This window comes from Nomascus leucogenys, chromosome 11 (genome assembly GCF_006542625.1).
Source record: "Nomascus leucogenys isolate Asia chromosome 11, Asia_NLE_v1, whole genome shotgun sequence".
NCBI lineage: Eukaryota > Metazoa > Chordata > Mammalia > Primates > Hylobatidae > Nomascus > Nomascus leucogenys.
In genome coordinates, this window is record NC_044391.1 from 46,849,637 (window position 1) to 46,871,738 (window position 22,102).

Sequence of the window (22,102 nt, forward strand, 5' to 3'; positions counted from 1 at the left end):
TGAAAAAAAACAAAGTAATAAAGGTAATTCTTTTTTTTTTTTTTTTTTTTTTTGCATAAGCCCTATCCTTGTACACATGAGGTTTCAAAGTGTTTCCATCATTATTTTTACCCTATAGTAAAGTGTTTTCACGAGTTTTTTTTTTTTTTTTTAATACTTTAAGTTCTGGGATAGTTTTCACGAGTTTTAAGAGACCCTTCTTGGCAAACAGTTCAACTCAAAGAAAATACTTTTACCAGCAAGGAGGTATACCTTGTTATATCGGTCTGGGGATATGATTTGACACTTCACCTTGCCAGGAAGATCTCTGTGATTTTTTGTTTGTTTTGAGACAGAGTCTCGCTCTGTTCCCGAGGCCAGAGTGCAGTGGCTCACAGCAAGCTCCGCCTCCCGGGTTCAAGCGATTCTCGTGCCTCAGCCTCCCGAGTAGCTGGGATTACAGACGCCTGCCACCACGCCCGGCTAATTTTTGTATTTTAGTAGAGACGCGGTTTCCCCACGTTGGCCAGGCTGGTCTAAAACTCCTGACCTCAGGTGATCCACCCGCTTCCCAAAGTGCTGGGATTACAAGCGTGAGCCACCGCGCCCGACGTCAGGAGAGGGGCAGTCTAATTGTTCCAGAGCGACCACAGAACTATCTGGAGCTAGTTTCAAGGGCTATTCCCCGCTAAAGATTACTTAATAATGCAGTTGGATGACCACGTTTCAAGATTTTTGTTCGATCTGCACATCCTCTAACATGTTCCAAGAGGGTGTTTAAAAAGTCACCAAGGACCATTAGGATAACCATTAGGATAAAGCTGTCAGGCCATCCCTAAATTGTTTGAAACTACGATGTCAGCTGAGGAAAGCAGAACATAATCAGGCTTTGGAGTTAAGAGAGCTAACCAGTTCCGAATTTAATGGCTGAGCCCAATGAGAATGTTAAGATTTATCTCACAAGTTGTAGAGAAAATTAAAAACGATTAAACATCCGGGCCTTGAATAAGTGCCCGTCGACTTGGGGATTAAATATGGTAGAGTCCACTTTCCTCACCAGCTGATGATAATATCTGCTACGTACAGTCCTCCTTTCTCTTCGTTAATCGGCTGGTTAGTATTTGCCAACTCCTTCCTGCTTTTCATCTTCTCTTCCCCTATTTAAATCTTTCCACCAAGCGCTCAGAAACACGTCCTACCAGAACGCAACCCGAGCCTGCGCGAGAGGTACGCACGGGTCTTGACCTTTTCCCGGTTCTCCGCCCTTTTTTGCTGTTCCCCGCCCCTTTTCCGCCACTGCCTGGTGCCTCTCTCGCGGCTGCGCCAGTCCGCGGCCCCGCCCACGCCGATCATCACGTGGCCGCGCAGCGTGCTCCGCCCCCTGTCCCCGGCTCACGTGATCGCTCCTGGGGAGAAAACGTCTGACCCCAGCCACCGGCCTTCAAGGCACGGCTTTTTCTTCTTTCGGCTGGTCGGCCTCTCGCCCTTCAGCTACCTGTGCGTCCCTCCGTCCCGTCCCGGGGTCACCCCGGAGCCTGTCCGCCATGCGGCTCCTGCCTCTAGCCCCAGGTCGGCTCCGGCGGGGCAGCCCCCGCCACCTGCCCTCCTGCCGCCCAGCGCTGCTGCTGCTGGTGCTGGGCGGTTGCCTGGGGGTCTTCGGGGTGGCTGCGGGAACCCGGAGGCCCAACGTGGTGCTGCTCCTCACGGACGACCAGGACGAAGTGCTCGGCGGCCTGGTAACTCTTCTGTTTCTGCCCCGCCCCTCTATCTCTCGGGCTGACTCTCCGGTTTGTTGCTCTCTTTCCCGGTCCCCACCACCCCCCTCCCCGAACTGGCTGTCTTACCCTTGGGTAGGTTTGGTTTTCCCACCTGAGGCCCTCTGTGCCGGTGTAAGGGACTGCAACACTCTTTTCCTTTCTGGATTGAGGCACATGCGTACAGCACACAGAGCTTCTAGTCTGGACCGTACTGCTGTGGAGTTTACGTTAATATCTCAAGATAAACATGTGGAGACCAGTGGAGGATGGGTTGAACCAATGAGAATCAGGTGCTAAGAGCACTCAAGCCCTGATTGTTTTTCTTTTGGATTAGAGGATCACAGACAACTCCAGTCCCCTTTATGAGGGACCTAGACCACCTCCACGTTTGTGCCTGTATACAATGTCTGTATCTGATGTCAATAAAAATAAGCCTGGGCCGGGCGCGGTGGCTCACTCATGTAATCCCGGCACTTTGGGAGGCCGAGGCGGGCGGATCAGAAAGTCAAGAGATCGAGACCATCCTGGCCAACATGGTGAAACCCCGTCTCTACCAGAAATACAATAATTCTAGCTGGGCGTAGTGGCGCACACCTGTAGTCCCAGCTACTTGGGAGGCTGAGGAAAGAGAATCGCTTGAACCCGGGAGGCGGAAGTTGCAGTGAGCCGAGATCGTGCCACTGCATTCCAGCCTGGCGACAGAGCGAGACTCCGTCTCAAAAAAAAAAAGCCTGAAGTGAACTAATCTGGTAGGCCAACCGTCGAACTATTTAGGGTGTGTGTTGCCTCACAAGGATCAAGAAAATTCAATTAGTCTGACTGAACACCTGACTGTTGCATTAGAGACTGTCAGTGTTTCATTTTCTACCTAATGGGTGTTGTCACAAGACTTCATTTTTTTTCCCAGAGTTACTTTTGCTTGTGTATTGCAGGATTATGGAATGTGTGACCTTTGGAAACATCCACTCCAACCCCTTCCCCATGGAGGCCCAGAAAGTAACTTGCCCAAGACATGAGTAGTTGAGGCAGAGTCCTCTGACCCTGGGTTCACCATTCCTCTCTTCGCTTTAAAACCAAATGCTCTATTGCTTTATTCGTTTCAGTTCTCTTTTTGCTTTCAGCCGAATGCTGAGACTATGAAATACTCCAGGCAAGACGTTCCTAACTTTTCTTGTGTAGTTACACACCCTAGCTCAGTGTCCTTCAAACCTCTGGTCCCAACCCGTGAGTGAGTTGTGAAATCAGTTTAGTAACTACCAACATTTTTTATTTCCTCTGGAATAGAATAGAAAATGTCCGTGTGTGTGAGTGTGTGTGTTACACTTGATAAAGGTAATCATTATCTATCTCTCTTTGTTCCTGAGTTGTAAAATATATTTCTTAGGTTGTGCTCAAGAGCTTGAGAGTCTCTTATAGCTGATGTTTAAGAGACTTGTATTTTGAGTACACATTTCTTCCTGCCATATATGCTTCATTGTCTGTTAGTTTCTACCAAGCCATGTTGACATCAGTCTTGATTTAATTTTCCTCCTACACTTTAGGTTCACTACTCTTCCAACTACTGCACTTAACTTGTCTGCCCACAAAATTCCTTTTTTATTAAAAAAAAAAAAATTGCGTCCTTGAAGAGTGTTTTGTCCAGAAAAAGCAAGCCTTCTCTAGCAGTGACTAAAGTACTCAGTTAAAAGGTCAGGCTTTTTTAGGTGTTGAAAACAAAATTCATTACTTAAATATAAGGTATTCAGAGTTGTTTCATCAATTCTTATAAACCATGGCTGTAGTCTGTGTGTATTTGAGGTCTCTTCCTTTTAGTATGTTAATCCAATTTGCTTCCTTAAGCCAGCAGCAGATTTTTTGAGTCAGGGTCTTGCTTTGTCATCCAGGCTGGAGTGCAGTGGTACAGTCAAGGCTCATTGCATCCTTGAACTCCTAGTCTCAAGCAGTCCTCCTGCCTCAGTCTCCCTAGTAGCTGGAACTACAGGCACGTGTCACTACGTCCAGATAATTTTTAAATATTTTGTAGAGACAGGATTTCTCCATGTTGTCCAAGTCGGTCTTGAACTCCTGGACTCCAGTAATCCGCCCACCTCAGCCTCCCAAACTGCTGGGATTACAGGCATGAGCCACTGTCTCGGCCCAGATTCTTTTTTTTAATAAGCGTTTCTGCTGGAGAGAGGTACCAAAATTGAGTGGAGGGCATAAGTCAAACTTAATGTTCCAAACTCAAGAATTCTGGCTTCTCTTCTAGGCTTTTTCAGAATATTCTACCACTAATTGTCAAGCAGGACTCCAAGGGGAAGAGCTAAGACAAGAGCATTTGAGAACTTACTTGGAGCCGAGCAGAATATGAGGATTTTTATACTTGTGCTTCAGTCATCACAGGAGTCCTCTGCTGTACATAATATCCTTATTTTAAAAGGAAACTAAAGCTGGAAGGTGGTCAAGTGACATGACTAAGTTCATATAGCTAATACTGGACAAAGCCTGGGTATCTTATGACCTCAGAGCACCATGCTTTTTCTCCTATTCTAGAATACTGTGATAATAATCAGATTTCATTCCACATACCCACACCAGCATAATCACACCATAGGTCAGAGATGTCTGCAGGTGACATTCGGGGATGCCAGTGACATCATGGAACTCCTTAATTTACATGTAAAACTTTGTGTATAATATCTTCATTTTTGTGGAAAGACCTCTAACCTAAAAAAGATTACAGATTGCTGCCATAGTTGGCAAAATAAATGGTGGTCAACCCCCACCAAACTAACTCAGGTCAAAGGATTGTAGATAGCATTTACAACATGATTTAGATTTATAGTGGAATTTTTCAGGCATCTTTGAAATGCTCTTTTATATAGTAGCATCGTTTTTAACATTTCATTGTATTTGTTCCAGGTATCTGTGGGACTCTGTTTTTATTTTTTGTTTTGCCAGGACACTGTTCTTATCACTTTCTTGATTTTACTTAAACATCATTATAGTGTGGTGGACACACCGCTTTTCACAGAAGCATAAGTTACTCTTTTAAAAATCATTCACGGTCGGGCGCGGTGGCTCAGGCCTGTAATCCTAGCACTTTGGGAGGCCGAGGTGGGCAGATCACGAGGTCAGGAGTTCAAGACCAGCCTGGCCAGCATGGTGAAACCCTGTCTCTACTAAAAATACAAAAATTAGCCGGGCATGGTGGCGCGTGCCTGTAGTCCCAGCTACTCGGGAGGCTGAGGTGGAAGAATCACTTGAACCCAGGAGGTGGAGGTTGCAGTGAGCCGAGATGGTGCCACTGCACTCTAGCCTGGGTGACAGAGCAAGACTCCGTCTCCAAAAAAAAAAAAAATCACTTACTCTAAGAAAAGTGACATTTGGCCAAAACCGCAGGCAAGTGACAGAAGAAACTATGATGAAAGGTAGGGGAAGAATTTTTTTTTTTTTTTTTTTTGAGATGGAGTCTTGCTCTGTCACCCAGGCTGGAGTGCAGTGGCGCGATCTCGGCCCACTGCAACCTCCGCCTCCTGGGTTCAAGCGATTCCCCTGTCTCAGCCTCCCAAGTAGCTGGGTTTACAGGCACCCACCACCATGCCTGGCTAATTTTTGTATTTCTAGTAGAGACGGGATTTCACCATGTTGGCCAGTCTGATCTCCAACTCCTGACCTCAAGTGATCTGCCCACTTCAGCCTCCCAAAGTGGTGGGATTACAGGTGTGAGAATGAATATGTCATTGCTTCATTGAAAGCAAAACAATTTCCATTGTTAGCCACAGAATTACCAGAATTGTCGTTTCAGAGCAACTGTACATGGAACCAGGAAAGTAAATGATTCTTTAGGGTTTTAATGAAAAGGATTCTGCTTGGGGTGAGCAGAGTAACATGTTTGCCCACATGAAGGCATGAAATTGGCTGCTGCTTAAAGACTGTTGCATGGCCCTAACTTGACCAGCCGCTGTCTTTGCTTAGATCTTAAGGATTCATTTTACATTGTAATTAGCATAGAGACACACATTTTGGGTACAGTGTGGTTTCTTGTTTGGGACTTTTTCAATTAAGCACGGATTATGGTTATCTTTTGTACTATTGTTAGCAGTATAAAGATGACAGTTAATAAAAACTTTTTTTTTTTTGGAGACAAGGTCTCACTCTTCTTGCCTAGGCTAGATTGCGGCGGTGCAGTCATAGCTCACTGCAGCCTCGAACTTCTGGGCACAAGCAATCCTCCCACCTCAGCCTCCCACGTAGCTGGGACTATGGGCGTGCACTACCATGCCCAGCTAATTTTTATGTCTTTTGTAGAGCCAGGATCTTGCTGTGTTGCCCAGACTGGTCTCAAACTCCTGGCCTCAAGCAGTCCTCCTGCCTCCGCCTTCTAAAGTGCTGGGATAACAGGTGTGAGCCACTGCACCAGGCCTAAAGTCTAAATTCCTATATGGCCCTGCATTGCTGACTCCTGCCTACCTCTCTGATCTCGTCTTACCTCACTCTCCCTTTTCCTCCCTAAGCTGCTTCCATCACCACACTGGCTTCTCTGTTTCCTCCCAGGTGCCTCCCTCCTTCCTCTGGCAGCCCTTGTACTTGCTATATACCCAGCCTGAAACATCTTCTGAATCTTTGCATGACTGACTCCTTATCGCATGGCTCTCCGTACTGAAGTTACCTCCTGAGAGGCCTTTCCTGACCACCCACCTAAAGTAGTTCCCCTTTCCTCCCACCAGCTGCAATCACATCATCCTGGTTTATTCTCTTCATAGCACTTATCACCACCTGAAATGACTGATTGTTTACCTGTTAGTTTTTAAGTCCCCAGGAGTGCAGGGGTCATAAGGGCAAGGACCATCTATCCTCTGTCCACCACTGCCTAGATTAATGCCTGGCACATGTTGTGTTTAATAAATGTTATTACACAGTCTTACTGTAAATCAGATATTCTTTCATAGTTTTACATATTTATCAGTTTGGCAATTAAGTCCCATACAGTCAACTCTGGTCCTTTTCTCCACTTAACTCTTTGAATCCTCATTTCACCTTCAAATGTCCTCATAGTAACTCAGGTTTTTTATCAAACCAGTGTCTCATTAAGCCCAGTATTCTTTTCCTGAGGATGGTACCCAGTGATGCTTTGAGGAGAGTATGGCTGATGACCTTGCTTCGGAAGGCTGGCGAAGATCTTCTGCATCTCTAGTGTCTCTTGGCAGCCTCTTCTGGATCTACTCATGAAATTATCAGAGCTTTTTTTGGATAAGTTAGAATCCTCATCCTTTTGAGTTTCTGGATTCCGTAGGTTTTGCATTTATATAAAACAATGGGGAAAAGTCATTTATACATTATTGAAAATGAGGCTCCTGTTAATCTACTTATATATTTAGATTAGCGATCTTTAAGGAATTATTGCACAACAAAATATACTTAAAACTGCATTCAATATGGTCTTAGGTTTCAAAGGTATCTCAGAATCATCGTGAACTGACACATATTACAACTAAAATGACCTCTTCAATGGTGCTTTTTGCTGTCTGGAATCTGAAGAATATTAGTGTTCCTTTTATTCGTATTTAAATGACTGTCTTCATACTTTTGTTCTCACTCTAGGGGGAAGTTAATTGTTCTCTGTACTTGTAAGGATCTTAGATTTTGAACAAAAGATGAAAAGCAAGACATAAAATAGTTTCTGAGTAGCCTTTTGCCTGACAGTGTTCTGTGTACACCTGCTTGCCACCTGGTTCAAGTCCTTATCCTGAGGTGCTTGTGGGTCTATGCAGACAACAGTAGCTGGTAGTTGAACAGTGTGCGTCTGGCCTCCTCCACTGAGTGCGTGAGGTTTGAATCAGTCTCTGAGCCCTGAGGCCTTGTCTGGCTTTCAGAATCCAACTGTTGTCTTACTTCTGTTCTATAGGGCGGAAAGCTCCCTTTATATCGTTTCCCACATCCTACTTCTAAAGATTAATTCATGGAGATAGGTCTGCCCTATCTGCCTCATCTGGGGGCTGATGACTAATAAGCGCACAAAGATGTTATTGCCATCAGCTGAACTTTCCCTTCCTGCAAGCATTTTGACCTCCTGCACTTTTATACAGGATGGAGCTGGCCGGAACCAAACTTGTCTCTAGAATCATACAGGACTCTCTTTGGCTGTTGCTTAGAGCTGACCATTTGGGAATAAAAGATTGAGTAAGATGTAACAAAACAGGAATTCTGGCCTGTGTGTCTCAATTTATTGGAAGAAATTGTTTAATGGATAATTACTTACTTTTACAGACACCACTAAAGAAAACCAAAGCTCTCATCGGAGAGATGGGGATGACTTTTTCCAGTGCTGTAAGTTTGAAAGCGAATTCAATTTTGTTAATTTAACTGTGTTTGTTTTCTAAGAAGATACTCTCTTCTCGGGAATCTGGTATGATCTACGTGGTTTTTTCCTTGTTAAATGCTTGATCTGAAGGAAGGATTTATATAATGTGGTATAAACTCTTCTAATTGAAATATTACCTCTTATCAATTGAAGATTAATTGCAGATATTTCTAAGCCAGTCTCAGAACTAGAGAATTTTATTTTAAACCTCACCATTTGAGGTTTGAAAATGGATTATAAAAAATCAAGGAATATGTATGCTGTGTAAACTTTTCCTTGGTAAAAACCCAATTAACCCTAATAGCCAAAACTGACAAATAGCAACACACACGCCCCATAAATATAGATGCAGAAAATAAAGTATTAGCAATTCATTTTCAAGAACCATGTACATAACCAAGTGAATGGTTGTCCAGGAATGTAAGGGTACCCTACTATCAGGAAATCCCTGAACAGTAGCATAGTGTTATGTTAAGTGCTCAGACTCTGGAGCCAGACCGCCTAGGCTGGAACACCCTGTCTGCCTCTTTTCTAGCAGTGTGACCTTGGACAAACTATTTAACCTCTCTGGCCCTCTTCCTCCCCATTTATAAAAGGGAGTACCAAAATCTTCTTCAGAGTTGTTGTGAGGTTGAGTTAATAGGTTAATAGGTGTAGAACACTTCTATCGGTACCTGACTTATTTTTTCTTTCTTTTCTTCTTCTTTTTTTTTTTTTTGAGATGGCGTCTCGCTTCGTCTCCCAGGCTGGAGTGCAGTGGCGTGATCTCGACTCACTGCAACCTCCACCTCTGGGGATCAAGCAGTTCTCCTGCCTCAGCCTTCTGGGTAGCTGAGATTACAGGCACCCACCACCATGCCCTGCTAATTTTGTATTTTCAGTAGAGATGGGGTTTCACCATGTTAGCCAGCTGGTCTTGAACTCCTGACCTCAAGTGATCTGCCCGCCTTGGCCTCCCAAAGTGCTGGGATTATAGGCCTGAGCTACCTCGCCCAGCTAATGCCTGACTTCTTATAGTAAATACTACACGATGTTGGTTATTATATGTCTACCAACATGATACAAGTAACTGAAAGAAGGAAAACTGAATGTTCTTCCCAATAGATACTAGAAAGTACTCTGAAATTTTAGCATCCTTTCCTGGTAATAAGTTATCGTAAGAATACATCCTGACTGTGATGCCTATTTCAAATACATAAGGTAAAAGACGCAGGGCATTGCTGTTAGGGATGTAACAGTGCTCCACTTAATGTTGTTCTGACTATCTAGTCATTGCCATAAGTCTTATGGAAATAAGAGGTAAAAATATTGGAAAAATTATTTCTGCTTGTTTGGATTTTCTATCTAAGAAACACAGGATAATTATTGAAAACCCTGTAAAATCACTAGAATTCAGCAAGATAAAAATTAAAAAATAAAAATAACTTTCTTCCATGTAATCAGTTAGAAAAATAGAAGGTGGGAGACAAAATATCTCATTCGTAATTATTTCTTTTTATTCTATGTAAAGATAGAGAAAAGGTCTCACTCACTATGTAGCCCAGGCTGGTCTGGAACTCCTGAGCTCAAGCGATCCTTCCATCTCAGCTTCCCAAAGTGCTAGGATTACAGGTGTGAGCCACCATGCCCAGCCTCATTCATAATTTATAAACTCTCTAAGAGTAACTGGTTGGGGCCAGAAATGGCTATGACCTATGTATTTTACAAAATGATGCGAGTGGTAAGATAAAAAATATTTGATACGTAGATATGCACATCATTTTATATACATTTCTTTTCTTTTTTTTTTTTTTTTCTTTTTTGAGACAGGGTCTCACTCTATCGCCCATGTTGGAGTGCAGTGACATAGCTCACTGAAGACTTGAACTCAAACTCCTGGGCTCAGACGATCCTCCCGCCTCAGCTTCCCAAGTAACTGGGACTACAGGCATGCATCACCACACTCGGCCAATTTTTTTCTACTTTTTTTTAGTGACAGGGTCTCACTCTGTTGCTCAGGCTGGTCTCAAACTCCTGGCCTCAAGTGATCCTCTACTTCAGCTTCCCAAATAGCTGGGATTACAGGTGTGAGCCACTGTGCTCAGCTAAGACACAATATTATATAATAAAAAGTTTATTCTAGTTGTAATCCTAACAAGATTATTTGAGACTCAAGTGATTCCAAAAGTTATCTGGAATAATAAATAGATGAGAATAATCAAAGTAATTTTTTAAGAAAATTACAGTGGCTCATGCTTGTAATCCCAGCACGTTAGGAGGCTGAGGCAGGTGGATTGCTTGAGCTCAGGAGTTTGAGACCAGCCTGGGCAATGCGGCAAGAGCCTATTGCTACTAAAAATACTTAAAAATACCTGGGCATTGGGCCAGGCATGGTGGCTTACACCTGTAATCTCGGCACTTTGGGAGGATGAGGTGGGCAGATCACCTGAGGTCAGGAGTTCGAGACCAGCCTACCCAACATGGTGAAACCCCATCTCTACCAAAAATACAAAAAATTAGCCAGACATGGTGGCAAGCGCCTATAAGCCCAGCTACTTGGGAGGCTGAGGCAGGAGAATTGCTTGAACCCAGGAGGTAGAGGTTGCAGTGAGCCAAGATTATGCCACTGCACTCCAGCCTGGGCGACGAGAGCGAAACTCCATCTCAAAACAACAACAGCAACAAAAACAGAGGCATGGTGGTGCCTGTCTGTGGTCCCATCTACTTTGGGAAGTTGGGGTGGGAGGATTGCTTAACCCTGAGGTTGCAGAGGTTGCAGTGAGCTGAGTACTCCATCCTGGGTGACAGAGTAAGACCCTGTCTCAAAAAAAAAAAAAAAAAAAAGAAATTGCTGTACCAGATGCTAAAATGTAATATTAAGATAAACTGTGTACTGACCATAAAATTGATCAGAAAACAAAAAGAGAAAGAGTTAAGAGTTGCCAATTTAAACTTAAGAAGTCAAACATCTAATAAAATTAAAAGGCAAAAGTAAAAATGGGAAGTATTTGTAACATGGCTGAATTCTTCCTTAACTTAAATCTTATGTAACAAGAGGCCAACAACCCTGGAGGAAAAAAATGAGCAAAGTATATGAACAAACCGTTCACGTAAACACAGTCAGTCAGTACATGGGGAGAATGTTCATCCTCACCATTATTTAAAAATGCCAAATCGGCTGGGCACGGTGGCTCACGCCTGTAATCCCAGTACTTTGGGAGGCTGAGGTGGGTGGATCACGAGGTCAAGAGATCGAGACCATCCTGGCTAACACGGTGAAACCCCATCTCTACTAAAAATACAAAAAATTAGCCAGGCATGGTGGCAGGTGCCTGTAGTCCCAGCTACTTGGGAGGCTTAGGCAGGAGAATGGTGTGAACCCAGGAGGTGGAGCTTGCAATGAGCCAAGATCGCGCCACTGCACTCCAGCCTGGGCGACAGAGTGAGACTCCATCTCAAAAAAATAAAAAAAAATAAAAATGCCAAATCAAATTTGAAAGGCAAAAAAACTTGCTAATATTAAAAGGATAATACCCAATTTTGACATGAGTGTGTGCTCAAATGCCCATTCCTTCCCTGCTGGTCCAAGTATAAGCTAGTATTACCTTTCTGTGAAGTGGCTTGGTGATGTGTACCAATATGATTGGGTAGAATGGGGAAAATCTGTTGCTGACAGTAGCTAATGGAAATATAATTACAGTAGGGAAAAAAGTCTGTGTCCAGTGTATAAAATGATACAGAAATGTGTAAAGCTGCAGATCAGCCTGCAGATGAACCACTGTGTCTCAATTGTATCCAAGTAGTATACTTTGTCTTTGGTTAAGACCCGTCTCTCACCATGCTGTGCCCCCTGTGTATAAATATTATTTCTGGCTGGGTGCAGTGGCTCACACCTGTAATCCCAGCACTTTGGGAGGCCAAGGTGGAAGGATCACTTGAATCCACGAGTTTGAGACGAGCCTGGACAACACAGGAAGAATGTTATCTCTACAAATAAAAAAATGAAAAAAAAAAAAAATGCCAGGAGTGGTGGCACGCACCTGTACTCCAAGCTGTTTGGGAGGCTGAGGTGGGAGGATCACTTGCGCCAGGAGGTCGAGGCTGCAGTGAGCTGTGCTTGTCGCCAGTGCACTCCAGCCTGGGTGACAGAGTGAGACTTTGCCTCAGAAGAAAAAAAAAACAAAAAACAACTATCTCTATGGCAGATGAGACTAGAATTACCGTTATCCTGCAGAAAGAAGCCACTTGAGAAAGAAATCCGTTCTCTCAGTTTGTTCTGTCTGCTTTAATGTCTCCACTATGATTTAAAGCAGCCCTGAAGTATGTCATGTGTAGAAAAATATATATATATATTCCATGAGAAACTACATATTTGAAGTAGAGTATTAAGGAGCTTTTCTTTACTCTCTTTAACAATGATGAGAAGTCCATCTTTCTTGTGTGACTTTGTCCTTTTTGCTTCCTTTCCTTTGTAGTATGTGCCAAGTGCTCTCTGCTGCCCCAGCAGAGCCAGTATCCTGACAGGAAAGTACCCACATAATCATCACGTTGTGAACAACACTCTAGAGGGGAACTGCAGTAGTAAGTCCTGGCAGAAGATCCAAGAACCAAATACTTTCCCAGCAATTCTCAGATCAATGTGTGGTTATCAGACCTTTTTTGCAGGGAAATATTTAAATGAGGTATGTTGAATGATTTGTATCTTTTTTTATAATGGCTTTTAAAATGTGAATATAATTCATGTTAATTTTATTGTTAATTTCAATTAATGTTAAAGGATTTCTTGGTGTACATTGTTTTCTGTGAATCTGCCCATTAAACAAGAACAAGTACCCATAGCATGTAAATATGTTCATATAAGTACACATGTACATATTTACATGATTTGGGTAAGTGCTTGTGTATTTATATGATATGGGCACTTGTTCCTTTCAGTAGTCCCAGGAGCATGTATTTAAAAATTGTCCTGAGAGTGCTGCTGTCTGATGCGTCTTCCCTTTTTCCTCAGGAATTCTGTTTGTCATGTGGCTGTCATGGTATCTTTGTTTCCATTCCCTGTTATCAGTGTCTAACTGAAGACATTTTTCATCTTAGAATCTTTCCTCAGATTTCTTAGAATCGTTTCTGAATTATAACAACTTAATGCTTAACTCATTTTCTAATGTGAAACATGGCAACAAAATGTGCAGAGATTAGTTACCCAGAGTCAGGGTCGTGCAGGTCATTAAAGTGTATGGCCAGCAGCTGGTACGCCAGCCTTGTAGACCTGGATGGAGGGATACCTCGTGGTGACCTGTCAAGGCTGGATTCCATGTGCCCACATTCACACATTGGCCTTAGCTTTTACCCAAAGTCCAAGCTTAAAGGAAATAGTATGTTTGAGAATGTTTGGGGTTAGCTCTTGCAGTTAAACTGGGGGTTCAAGACAGAGAAAATGTACTTATACTCTTTATCTGTAGTTGCTAGAGATCTTAATATCTGATCTGGATTTTCTGTTAATTCTCCCGTCCCCCCAATAATTGGGGGAATCTGCAACCTTGTGAGTTTACAGGAAGATGAGTCAGTTTGAAAAGGATCATGAGAAATAGGAACTGTGGATACTGGATCATTTGGTTGGGGCTATGGGTCATAAAGAGAGCTTACACTACTTTGCATATTGAAGGTCATCTCTTGTGTATATAAAATTAAGAGAGACCGTTAAAGTATAAAGATGTTGTTTTCAGGGATTAAATTCTGCCTTAAGTGGATGGCATTAAACCTTGTAAGGATAAAGTGGGATAATTCTGTGGTTTCTTTATTTTATTCATCTCATCAGATAAATCGAGCTCTAAAAGTGGGTTTCATCTGCAGGGCAACTGAAATACAGATTATCCCTTATCCAAAATGCTTGGGACCAGAAGTATTTTGTGTTTCAGATTTTTTGGATTTTGAAATATTTGCATGATACTTACTGGTTGAACAGTCCAAATCTGAAGTGCTCCAGTGAACATTTCCTTTGACTGTCATGTTGGCACTCAAAAAGTTTTGGATTTTCAGATTTGGGATGTTCAACATATAATAAGTCAATAGCTTATAGTCTGATTATTTGAACTGCTTAGGGTCAGTTGGACTATTCATTCTATGGTATCAGCAGCTCAGCATTCACCCCATGAATAGGCTGTGTGGGATAGGCTGTGTGGACTTTTTCTGTAGTGGGTCAGATAGTAAACATTTCAGGCCTTGCAGGCCATATGTCTCTGTTGCTATTATTCAGCTCTGCCTCTGTAGCGTGAAAGCAGCCACAGACACTGCACTATGTAAATGAATGTGGCTGTGTTCCAATAAAACTCTTTATCGCTATTAAAATTTGAATTTTATGTAATTGTCACATTTCACAAAATATTCTTATTTTGATTAACTTTTATATTTTAAGATTGTTAAATTCTTAGCTTGCTGTTCATACAAAAGTCATCAAGCCAGATTTGGCTCACTGGCTGTAGTTTGCCAACTCCTGCTTTAGAAGTTCCTAGGATTATTAGAGTTTATTTTTGACTAGGGTCTATTTGGGGAAATTAGGTACCTACTATGTTTCAGGCACTGGTCTAAAAAGATTGTAAAGTTTCCTGTTTCTTTCTGGTCTGGTCATATCTAAGGACTTGTAATTGTCCCTATTTGTTCTGCTTTTCAGTATGGAGCCCCAGATGCAGGTGGACTAGAACACGTTCCTCTGGGTTGGAGTTACTGGTATGCCTTGGTGAGTGATTATTGAAGTCCGTGACAATTTTATGCAGCCCTACAGATGCAGAATGTTTAATTTAGCTCTGATATTGACATAACTTTATTTGCTTTTACAATTAGTCATTTTAAAAACCTTAAAATTTATTGACTTGTGGCCAGGTGTAGTGGCTCGTGCCTAGAATCCCAACACTTTGGGAGGCAGAGACAGGAGGATCTCTTGAGTTCAGGAGTTCGAGATCAGCCTGGGCAAAATGGCGAGACCCCATCTCAACAAAAAATTTTAAAATTAGCTGGGTGTGGTGGCGTGTGCCTGTAGTCCCAGCTACTCGGGAAGCTGAGGCAAGAAGATCACTTGAGCCCAGGAATTTGAGGCTGCAGTGAGCTGTGATTGTGCCACTGCATTCCAGTCTGGGCAACAGAGAGAGACTCTGTCTCTTTAAAAAAAAAAAAAAAAAAAAAGTCCATTGACTTGTGAGTCACTCCTTTCTGGGATGTTTTTCCTGCATTGTACAAGGTTTAGCAAAGTAGTTTGCTTTTCTACCTCATCTACTTCTGGCTTTTAAACTAGAATGTATAATTGAAACTATGCTTGTCTTTAATAAAACCCTAGTCAAAAAATCCAATTCAGTATTGACTTGAGTAATTATCTTTTTAATGTCTTACCACTGCTCAGAGTATAGTTTAGCCCAGCATGGATTCAGACTTCTACTTTGTGCACTGACCTCATAACAAATTTGACTTTCCTCTTTTTAATAGGAAAAGAATTCTAAGTATTATAATTATACCCTGTCTATCAATGGGAAGGCACGGAAGCATGGCGAAAACTATAGTGTGGACTACCTGACAGATGTTTTGGTGAGTTGCAGAAGCTCTGTAGCTCTGTCCTTACAGGGTTGGCTCACATTTGATTGAAGACTCTGCCTACAAAACCTATAATCTTATTTGTTTGTGTTGGGTAATATAAATGCACAGTAACTTGGTCTAACTGCCCAAGAGTATTTCTAGCTGATTACAAACTCCTCAGGGTGTTTTGTGTATAAGCCAGGCTCAGATCTAATGCTCTTGAAATTCCAGCAACAAATCCCTTTTCCAAAGGTTAATCTCTTCGACTACAGAGATTACTTTGTAGAGGTTTTACTTTGTAAGGGTGCCTACTCTTGACCCCAGTTTTACTCACAAGCTACAAGATGGCAGCTTCACAGGACCCATTATGAGGATGGAGGGATAGGGATACTGGATTTATTTGGGCATTGGGTATTTATATATAAAAATTACTGAAAGCAGGTGAAATTGGGACTTTCCTATTCTGAGGCGTTTCTAACGACAGTCTTCAATAGTATTATATATTCACTCAATAGTTCAGCACCTAGTGTAGCCAGTGTTCAGCAGTAAATGAAGCAAAGTCCCTGATTCTGTGGAAGGTAATTTTATTTACACACACAAACACACACAGTCTTATGTGTTGCATCATTAGCTGGTGATCAGTTAGAGAAATGTTAGGTTATGAGGTTACTTAGATAACATTTAAGCAGAAACCTGAAGTAGGTGAGAATGAGCTGTGCAGATCAGGGGGAAGAGTGCTACAGAGTCAGGGAACAGTAAGTGGGAGGGCCCTGAGGCAGGAGTTTACCTGGAATATTTGAGAAACCACAAGGAAACTGATAGGACTGGAGTGAAAGGTGGATGGAGGGGTTATAGGAGATAGATACAGTCAGTATCTTTTGAGTTAGTGTTGGGAATAAATGAAATTACTTCAGAACAATGAAAAACAACATGTATATAGCATGCCTTCATTTTCATAAAGTATCTCCTGATAAGCAAAGGAAAGACTAAGTCCATGTATTAAAGCCCTAGTGGAATGTATTTGAATCTAATATTATTCACTTACCTACTTCAGTGCATAATTTGTGACATCTACCTTCTACATATTTTCATAAGGTTAAGGTAACAATCTACCTTTCCCACTGTTGTAAGTTGACTCTCTTTACATTCTTTAAGGCATCACGTGTAGATACCATAATCTCCATTAGTGTAAGTTAATACTAAAATAGCCAAGTTACTGTTTCCTTCTTTGTGGAAGACATGATTTCCAGGTCATATAAAGTCATCAAGGTCTTAATTTCCTTCTTATGTTGGTATGCTTCTCAGTTTTTAAAGTATTGCCTAAAAAACAAATATATGTGTTCCAACAATATGCTTGCAAATGGCTATGACATAAGATCATGTGCTAAGATTGCTTAAAAGCTAATAAGACCCTGTATTGTCTGCTCACCAGAAGACATTTATCTATTAAATACTCATCTGTTGGGTAAGGTAGGAGATGACAAATCTTTTTATGTGTCAGGCTAATGTCTCCTTGGACTTTCTGGACTACAAGTCCAACTTTGAGCCCTTCTTCATGATGATCGCCACTCCAGCTCCTCATTCGCCTTGGACAGCTGCACCTCAGTACCAGAAGGCTTTCCAGAATGTCTTTGCACCAAGAAACAAGAACTTCAACATCCATGGAACGGTAGCTTCCCCCAACCCTTGTATTCAGCCATACTCAGTATAATTAACTATATGATATACTTGTTAGGAAGCCTTTGAGCCATGTAGTGGGTTTCTCTTCACAATATTTTAGAGGTAATTGCATCTGTCCCTAGTACAACCGATAGTATAAACTTGCATTGCAAGTACAGATAAAGTTCCTGCTATACATCCAGTGAGCAGCTGGAGAGTTGACAGGGAATGGTAAAGAATGCCATCTTTCCCAATTTACAGGAATATCACTCAGGCTCTCCTGGTAACCTCTGTGCTGACTCTCCTCCCTCCTGGCATAGCCGGGACTGCACCAGCCTCCTGGTGGCCCTCAGTAGCCTTTGAGGCATGGGAAGAAGGGGTGGCACAGAGCAATATGGTTGGAAAGGGAAGTTGAATGGAAAAATGAACCAGGTGACATGATTAAGAGCCACAACAACCCATATATTTGCCTCATGTGCCAATTACTTATACTTCCCTTGGCTTGGTGTATAGACAGTTTCCTGGTTCAAAGACAGAAGGCCTGCATTGCCTCAGGTTTGTTATCCAGAAATTGTAATTGCTTGTAAAGTTATAGAAAGAATGAGTCATAAAGTCAAACTCAGAACTACCACTTTCTAGCTCAGTACAGACCATGAGCATGATGCTTAACTTCATTTTTTCACGTGAAGTGGGAGCTCTTGATGCTTCATGGAACTACTGTATGAATTCAAGTACATAGAAACAATTAGCATATTGCCTGGCACATTATAGGCATGTGCTTGTTAAATACAATTTCAAAGCTGAGTGAACTGGGTTTTAAATTAGAGGACTGGCCAGGCATGGTGGCTCATGCCTGTAATCCCAGCACTTTGGGAGGCCAAGGCAGGCGAATCATGAGGTCAGGAGATTGAGACCATCCTGGCTAACATGGTGAAACCCCATCTCTACTAAAAGTACAAAAAATTAGCCAGGCGTGGTGGTGGACACCTGTACTCCCAGCTACTTGGGAGGCTGAGGCAGGAGAATGGTGTGAACCCGGGAGGCGGAGCTTGCTGTGACACTGCACTCCAGCCTGGGAAACAGTGCAAGACTCCATCTCAATAAAATAAAACAAATAAAAGTAAAGTAAAATAGGACCATTCTCAATCTGTGTTCCAAAAGAAGTTAATAAAAAGTTCCCATGGTCAAGTAAGTTTGGAAAGTTTGAGTTACATAAGTCACTCTGCTACAGGACTTCTCAGAGTTATTCATGATTGAATGTGAATTTCTAGCAGGAGAATATGCTGCATAGCATTTCTCAAACTTAATAACACTTTGAGGAGCATAGTTTGAGATCTGGTGGCTTAGGGTTTTACGAATAGAGAGAATAGTCTATAGGGATGTCTTTGTTTAAATGGGAGGGCCCTCCAGATTTAGACTTGAAGTTTTAGGAAATTGCTGTAATAAGATTTTTCCTTGGGATCTAGGGTGACTGATATCTTGGCTGGGCAAAACTTAGAGGAAGGTAGACCAGGTGCGGTGGCTTACGCTTGTAATCCCAGCACTTTGGGAGGCTAAGGCAAGAGGATCACTTGAGGCCAGGAGTTCAAGACCAGCCTGGCGAACATGAGGAAACCCCATCTCTACTGAAAATACAAAAATTAGACAGGCATGTTGGTGCACGCCTGTAATCCCAGCTACTCAGGTGGCTGAGGCATGAAAATCGCACGAACCCGGGAGGCACAGGTTGCAGTGAGCCGAGATCGTGCCACTGTACTCCAGCTTGGGCTTGGGCTGGAGCGTAGTAGTGCGATCTTGGCTCAATGCAACCTCTACCTCTGTCTCAAAAAAAAGCAACTTAGAGGAAGGTAAAGTTATTTGCCCATTTTGTAATTGTAGTAGACCAAAGGCATAAGATCAGAGTTGTAAATGTAATCTTGTTTTAGCTAGTAGTTTCCCAGTGACAACCTCTAAAATCTCTTAATGCTGCTAACAGAGAAGCCAAGACCTTTTATGGTTTGGGAGGTGCTGGGAAGCTGAAGAATGAGAGATTGAGTTAATCTACAGAAATTTCTATTTTAGGAACACAGGAGGGGAGAGAAGGTCTGAAATTGCTTAAACAAGTTCCAGTTAGTTCCTTCTTGCTGAAGCATGAGTGAAATGATTCTATTTATTATCTACTCTAGTAATCCAGTAGTTTGTTTGACTGTGGTGACTTGGTGTTAACATTTTTTTTCTTCTAAATTTTAGAACAAGCACTGGTTAATTAGGCAAGCCAAGACTCCAATGACTAATTCTTCAATACAGTTTTTAGATAATGCATTTAGGAAAAGGTAAGAGGTGCTGCTACATAACAATCTGAGTGGTTTTAAGGGCCCTACAAATCAGCTCATGAAGAGGGGACCACACCACATTGTTGTCTCTGAAACAAAAACAGAGGGAAGCAAGTCAGTGGGAGAGAAGCTTCGATGGGGCACCAGAAGCAGAGAGATTCCTTTACACTCAAGTGAATGAGGTGGCCTTTGGACCCCAGTACTAATTAGACTGCCCATTTTTAGGACTTGGCAAAAGTATTGCAAACTTGAACCATGTGGTAGAATTTTTTTCTCCTGCTTTAAAGAAAAGGTCACTTGGTTGAGAGAGCCTGTGGTCATATGTGACAAATGACCGAAAAGCTTAGACAAGATCAAAATATCTGCCTTTGCCATTTGGAATTTTCAAGAAATTCTCTTAAGTCAATTTTTAAAAATCCATTACTTTCTCTTAGGAAGTGTTTAGACCAGGGATAAGCAAACTTTTTCTGTAAAGGGGCAGATATTAAATATTAATAGGCTTGCAGGTCATACATTCTGTCACAACTACTCAGCTCTGCTGTTGTAGCACAAAAGCAGCCCTGAGTAATATGTAAATGAATGAGCATGGTTGTGGTCCAATAAAACTTTATAAAAACAGACAGTGGGCAAGCTTTGGCCCATGAGTCATAGTTTGCCAGCTCCTAGTTCAAACATGTTAAGCTTTTTTGTAGCACAGTCCTATCTGAATTAATCTGTAATCCACAGTACTGAGAATGGACAACTCTTCCGATTGTCTCTACTCTCATCACTATTGGCCATAAAAAGTAAAGCTAACTGGTTATTTAAAAACGAGTTTATTTCTTTGGAAACAGTTAACTTTGGAATGAATTAATTATGTTCTGGAATTTTCTAATCTGTTTTTTACAATGGGAAGGTCTAGAGAATGGAGATTGGGGAGTTGAGTTTTGGGGGAGAGTGTTTTGGATTTTTTTTTTTTTTAAACAGGGGTGTCTTTGTTTTTTTTTTCTTTTTTCTTTTTTTTTTTTTTTTGGCAAGATAGTGATACCTCAGCCATTGCCCCTGAAGTCTCATTTCTACCTTCTGTTCACATCCAGGTGGCAAACTCTCCTCTCAGTTGATGACCTTGTGGAGAAACTCGTCAAGAGACTGGAGTTCACTGGGGAGCTCAACAACACTTACATCTTCTATACCTCAGACAATGGCTATCACACAGGTCAGAGGCAGGGTTAGGTACTGCTGTGATCTTTGACAATATGTCTTTCCTTTTTCACCCAATGAGCCCTGGGAGGGAGTTCTAGTCTTTTTATAACTGTGGACATGCCAGAGGGAGGATCTTGTCCTTAGGACCCCTCCAGTTGGAGCACCACATCATTCCCACGTGGAGAAACCAGGTTTCATTATTTGCTGTTTCACATGCAAGATGACATGGTGTTCTAGGAGTGGGAGCAGAGCATGAGCTTGATGGGTTGGACGCAGGCCGTATGGAAGGCATTTGAGATAGAAAAACCAAAAGGAGGTTGTCTTGTGGGGAAAACTTTCTTGCCATTCATGGAATTTGTTTTTTGGGTGTTTTTGTTTTTTTCAAAAGCTGCAGGATGAGTCAGCTCTGTGTCCTTGACTTTCATGCTTTCTACTTGGACCTTCTGTTGTTAAAAGCAAACGTTTTCTTCTATCCACATATATAAATGTCTACTTGAATGGAATTCACTTGAGACTTGCTTGCATAGGAGGAGATCGCTTAGGCATTTAATGCATTATTGTGATTTTTTTTGGGGGGCGGTGGGGGGACAGAATCTCGCTCTGTCACCCAGGCTGGAGTACAGTAGCATGATCTCGGCTCATAGCAACCTCCACCTCCCAGGTTCAAACGATTCTCCTGCCTCAACCTCTCAAGTAGCTGGGACTACAGGCACACACCACCACGCCTGGCCAATTTTTGTATTTTTAGTAGAGATGGGTTTTTGCCACGTTGGCCAGACTGGTCTTGAACTCCTGACCTCAGGTAATCTGCCTACCTCAGCCTCCCTAAGTGCAAGGAGTACAGACATGAGCCACACGCCCGGCCTGTGAATATTTTTAAACACTCAAAGTAGAGAATAGTAAAATAGCCTCCATTATCCGGCTTAGATTTTCAGCTGCATGAGGCCAGTCTTTTGAGTTCTTCCTACTCTCCCTGTGTTTTTCTTTTGTTGCTAGAAGGTTTTGAAGCAACTCCCATACACATGACTCCAGGATTCAACATCGGATTATGCATCTGACTCTGGTTATTATGTATCAAGATGCAGACCGCCAGTCACAGTGGCTCACACCTATAATCCCAGCACTTTGGGAGGCCAAGGCAGGTGGATCACCTGAGGCCAGGAGTTCCAGATCAGCCTGGCCAACATGCAAAACTCTTTCTCTACTAAAAATACAAAAATTAGCCAGGTGTGGTGGCACATGCCTGTAGTCTCAGCTACTCGGGAGGCTGAGGCAGGAGAATCTCTTGAACCCAGGAGGTGGAGGTTGCAGTGAGCCGAGATCATGCCACT

At 42.4% G+C, this 22,102-nt stretch overlaps 1 protein-coding gene across 1 annotated transcript in view; it reads left to right on the top strand.

The window, feature by feature from the left end:
* The first annotated feature begins 1,357 nt into the window (after positions 1-1,357).
* GNS (glucosamine (N-acetyl)-6-sulfatase) overlaps positions 1,358-22,102 on the top strand; it is a 45,166-nt gene continuing 24,421 nt past the window's right edge. Inside the window, exons 1-8 of the mRNA XM_003252718.4 lie at positions 1,358-1,715; positions 7,986-8,045; positions 12,534-12,740; positions 14,726-14,791; positions 15,532-15,630; positions 17,120-17,287; positions 19,507-19,589; positions 20,666-20,784. Of these exons, the coding sequence (XP_003252766.1) occupies positions 1,524-1,715; positions 7,986-8,045; positions 12,534-12,740; positions 14,726-14,791; positions 15,532-15,630; positions 17,120-17,287; positions 19,507-19,589; positions 20,666-20,784 (994 nt within the window). The 5' untranslated portion in view covers positions 1,358-1,523. The remainder of the gene's footprint in view (positions 1,716-7,985; positions 8,046-12,533; positions 12,741-14,725; positions 14,792-15,531; positions 15,631-17,119; positions 17,288-19,506; positions 19,590-20,665; positions 20,785-22,102) is intronic.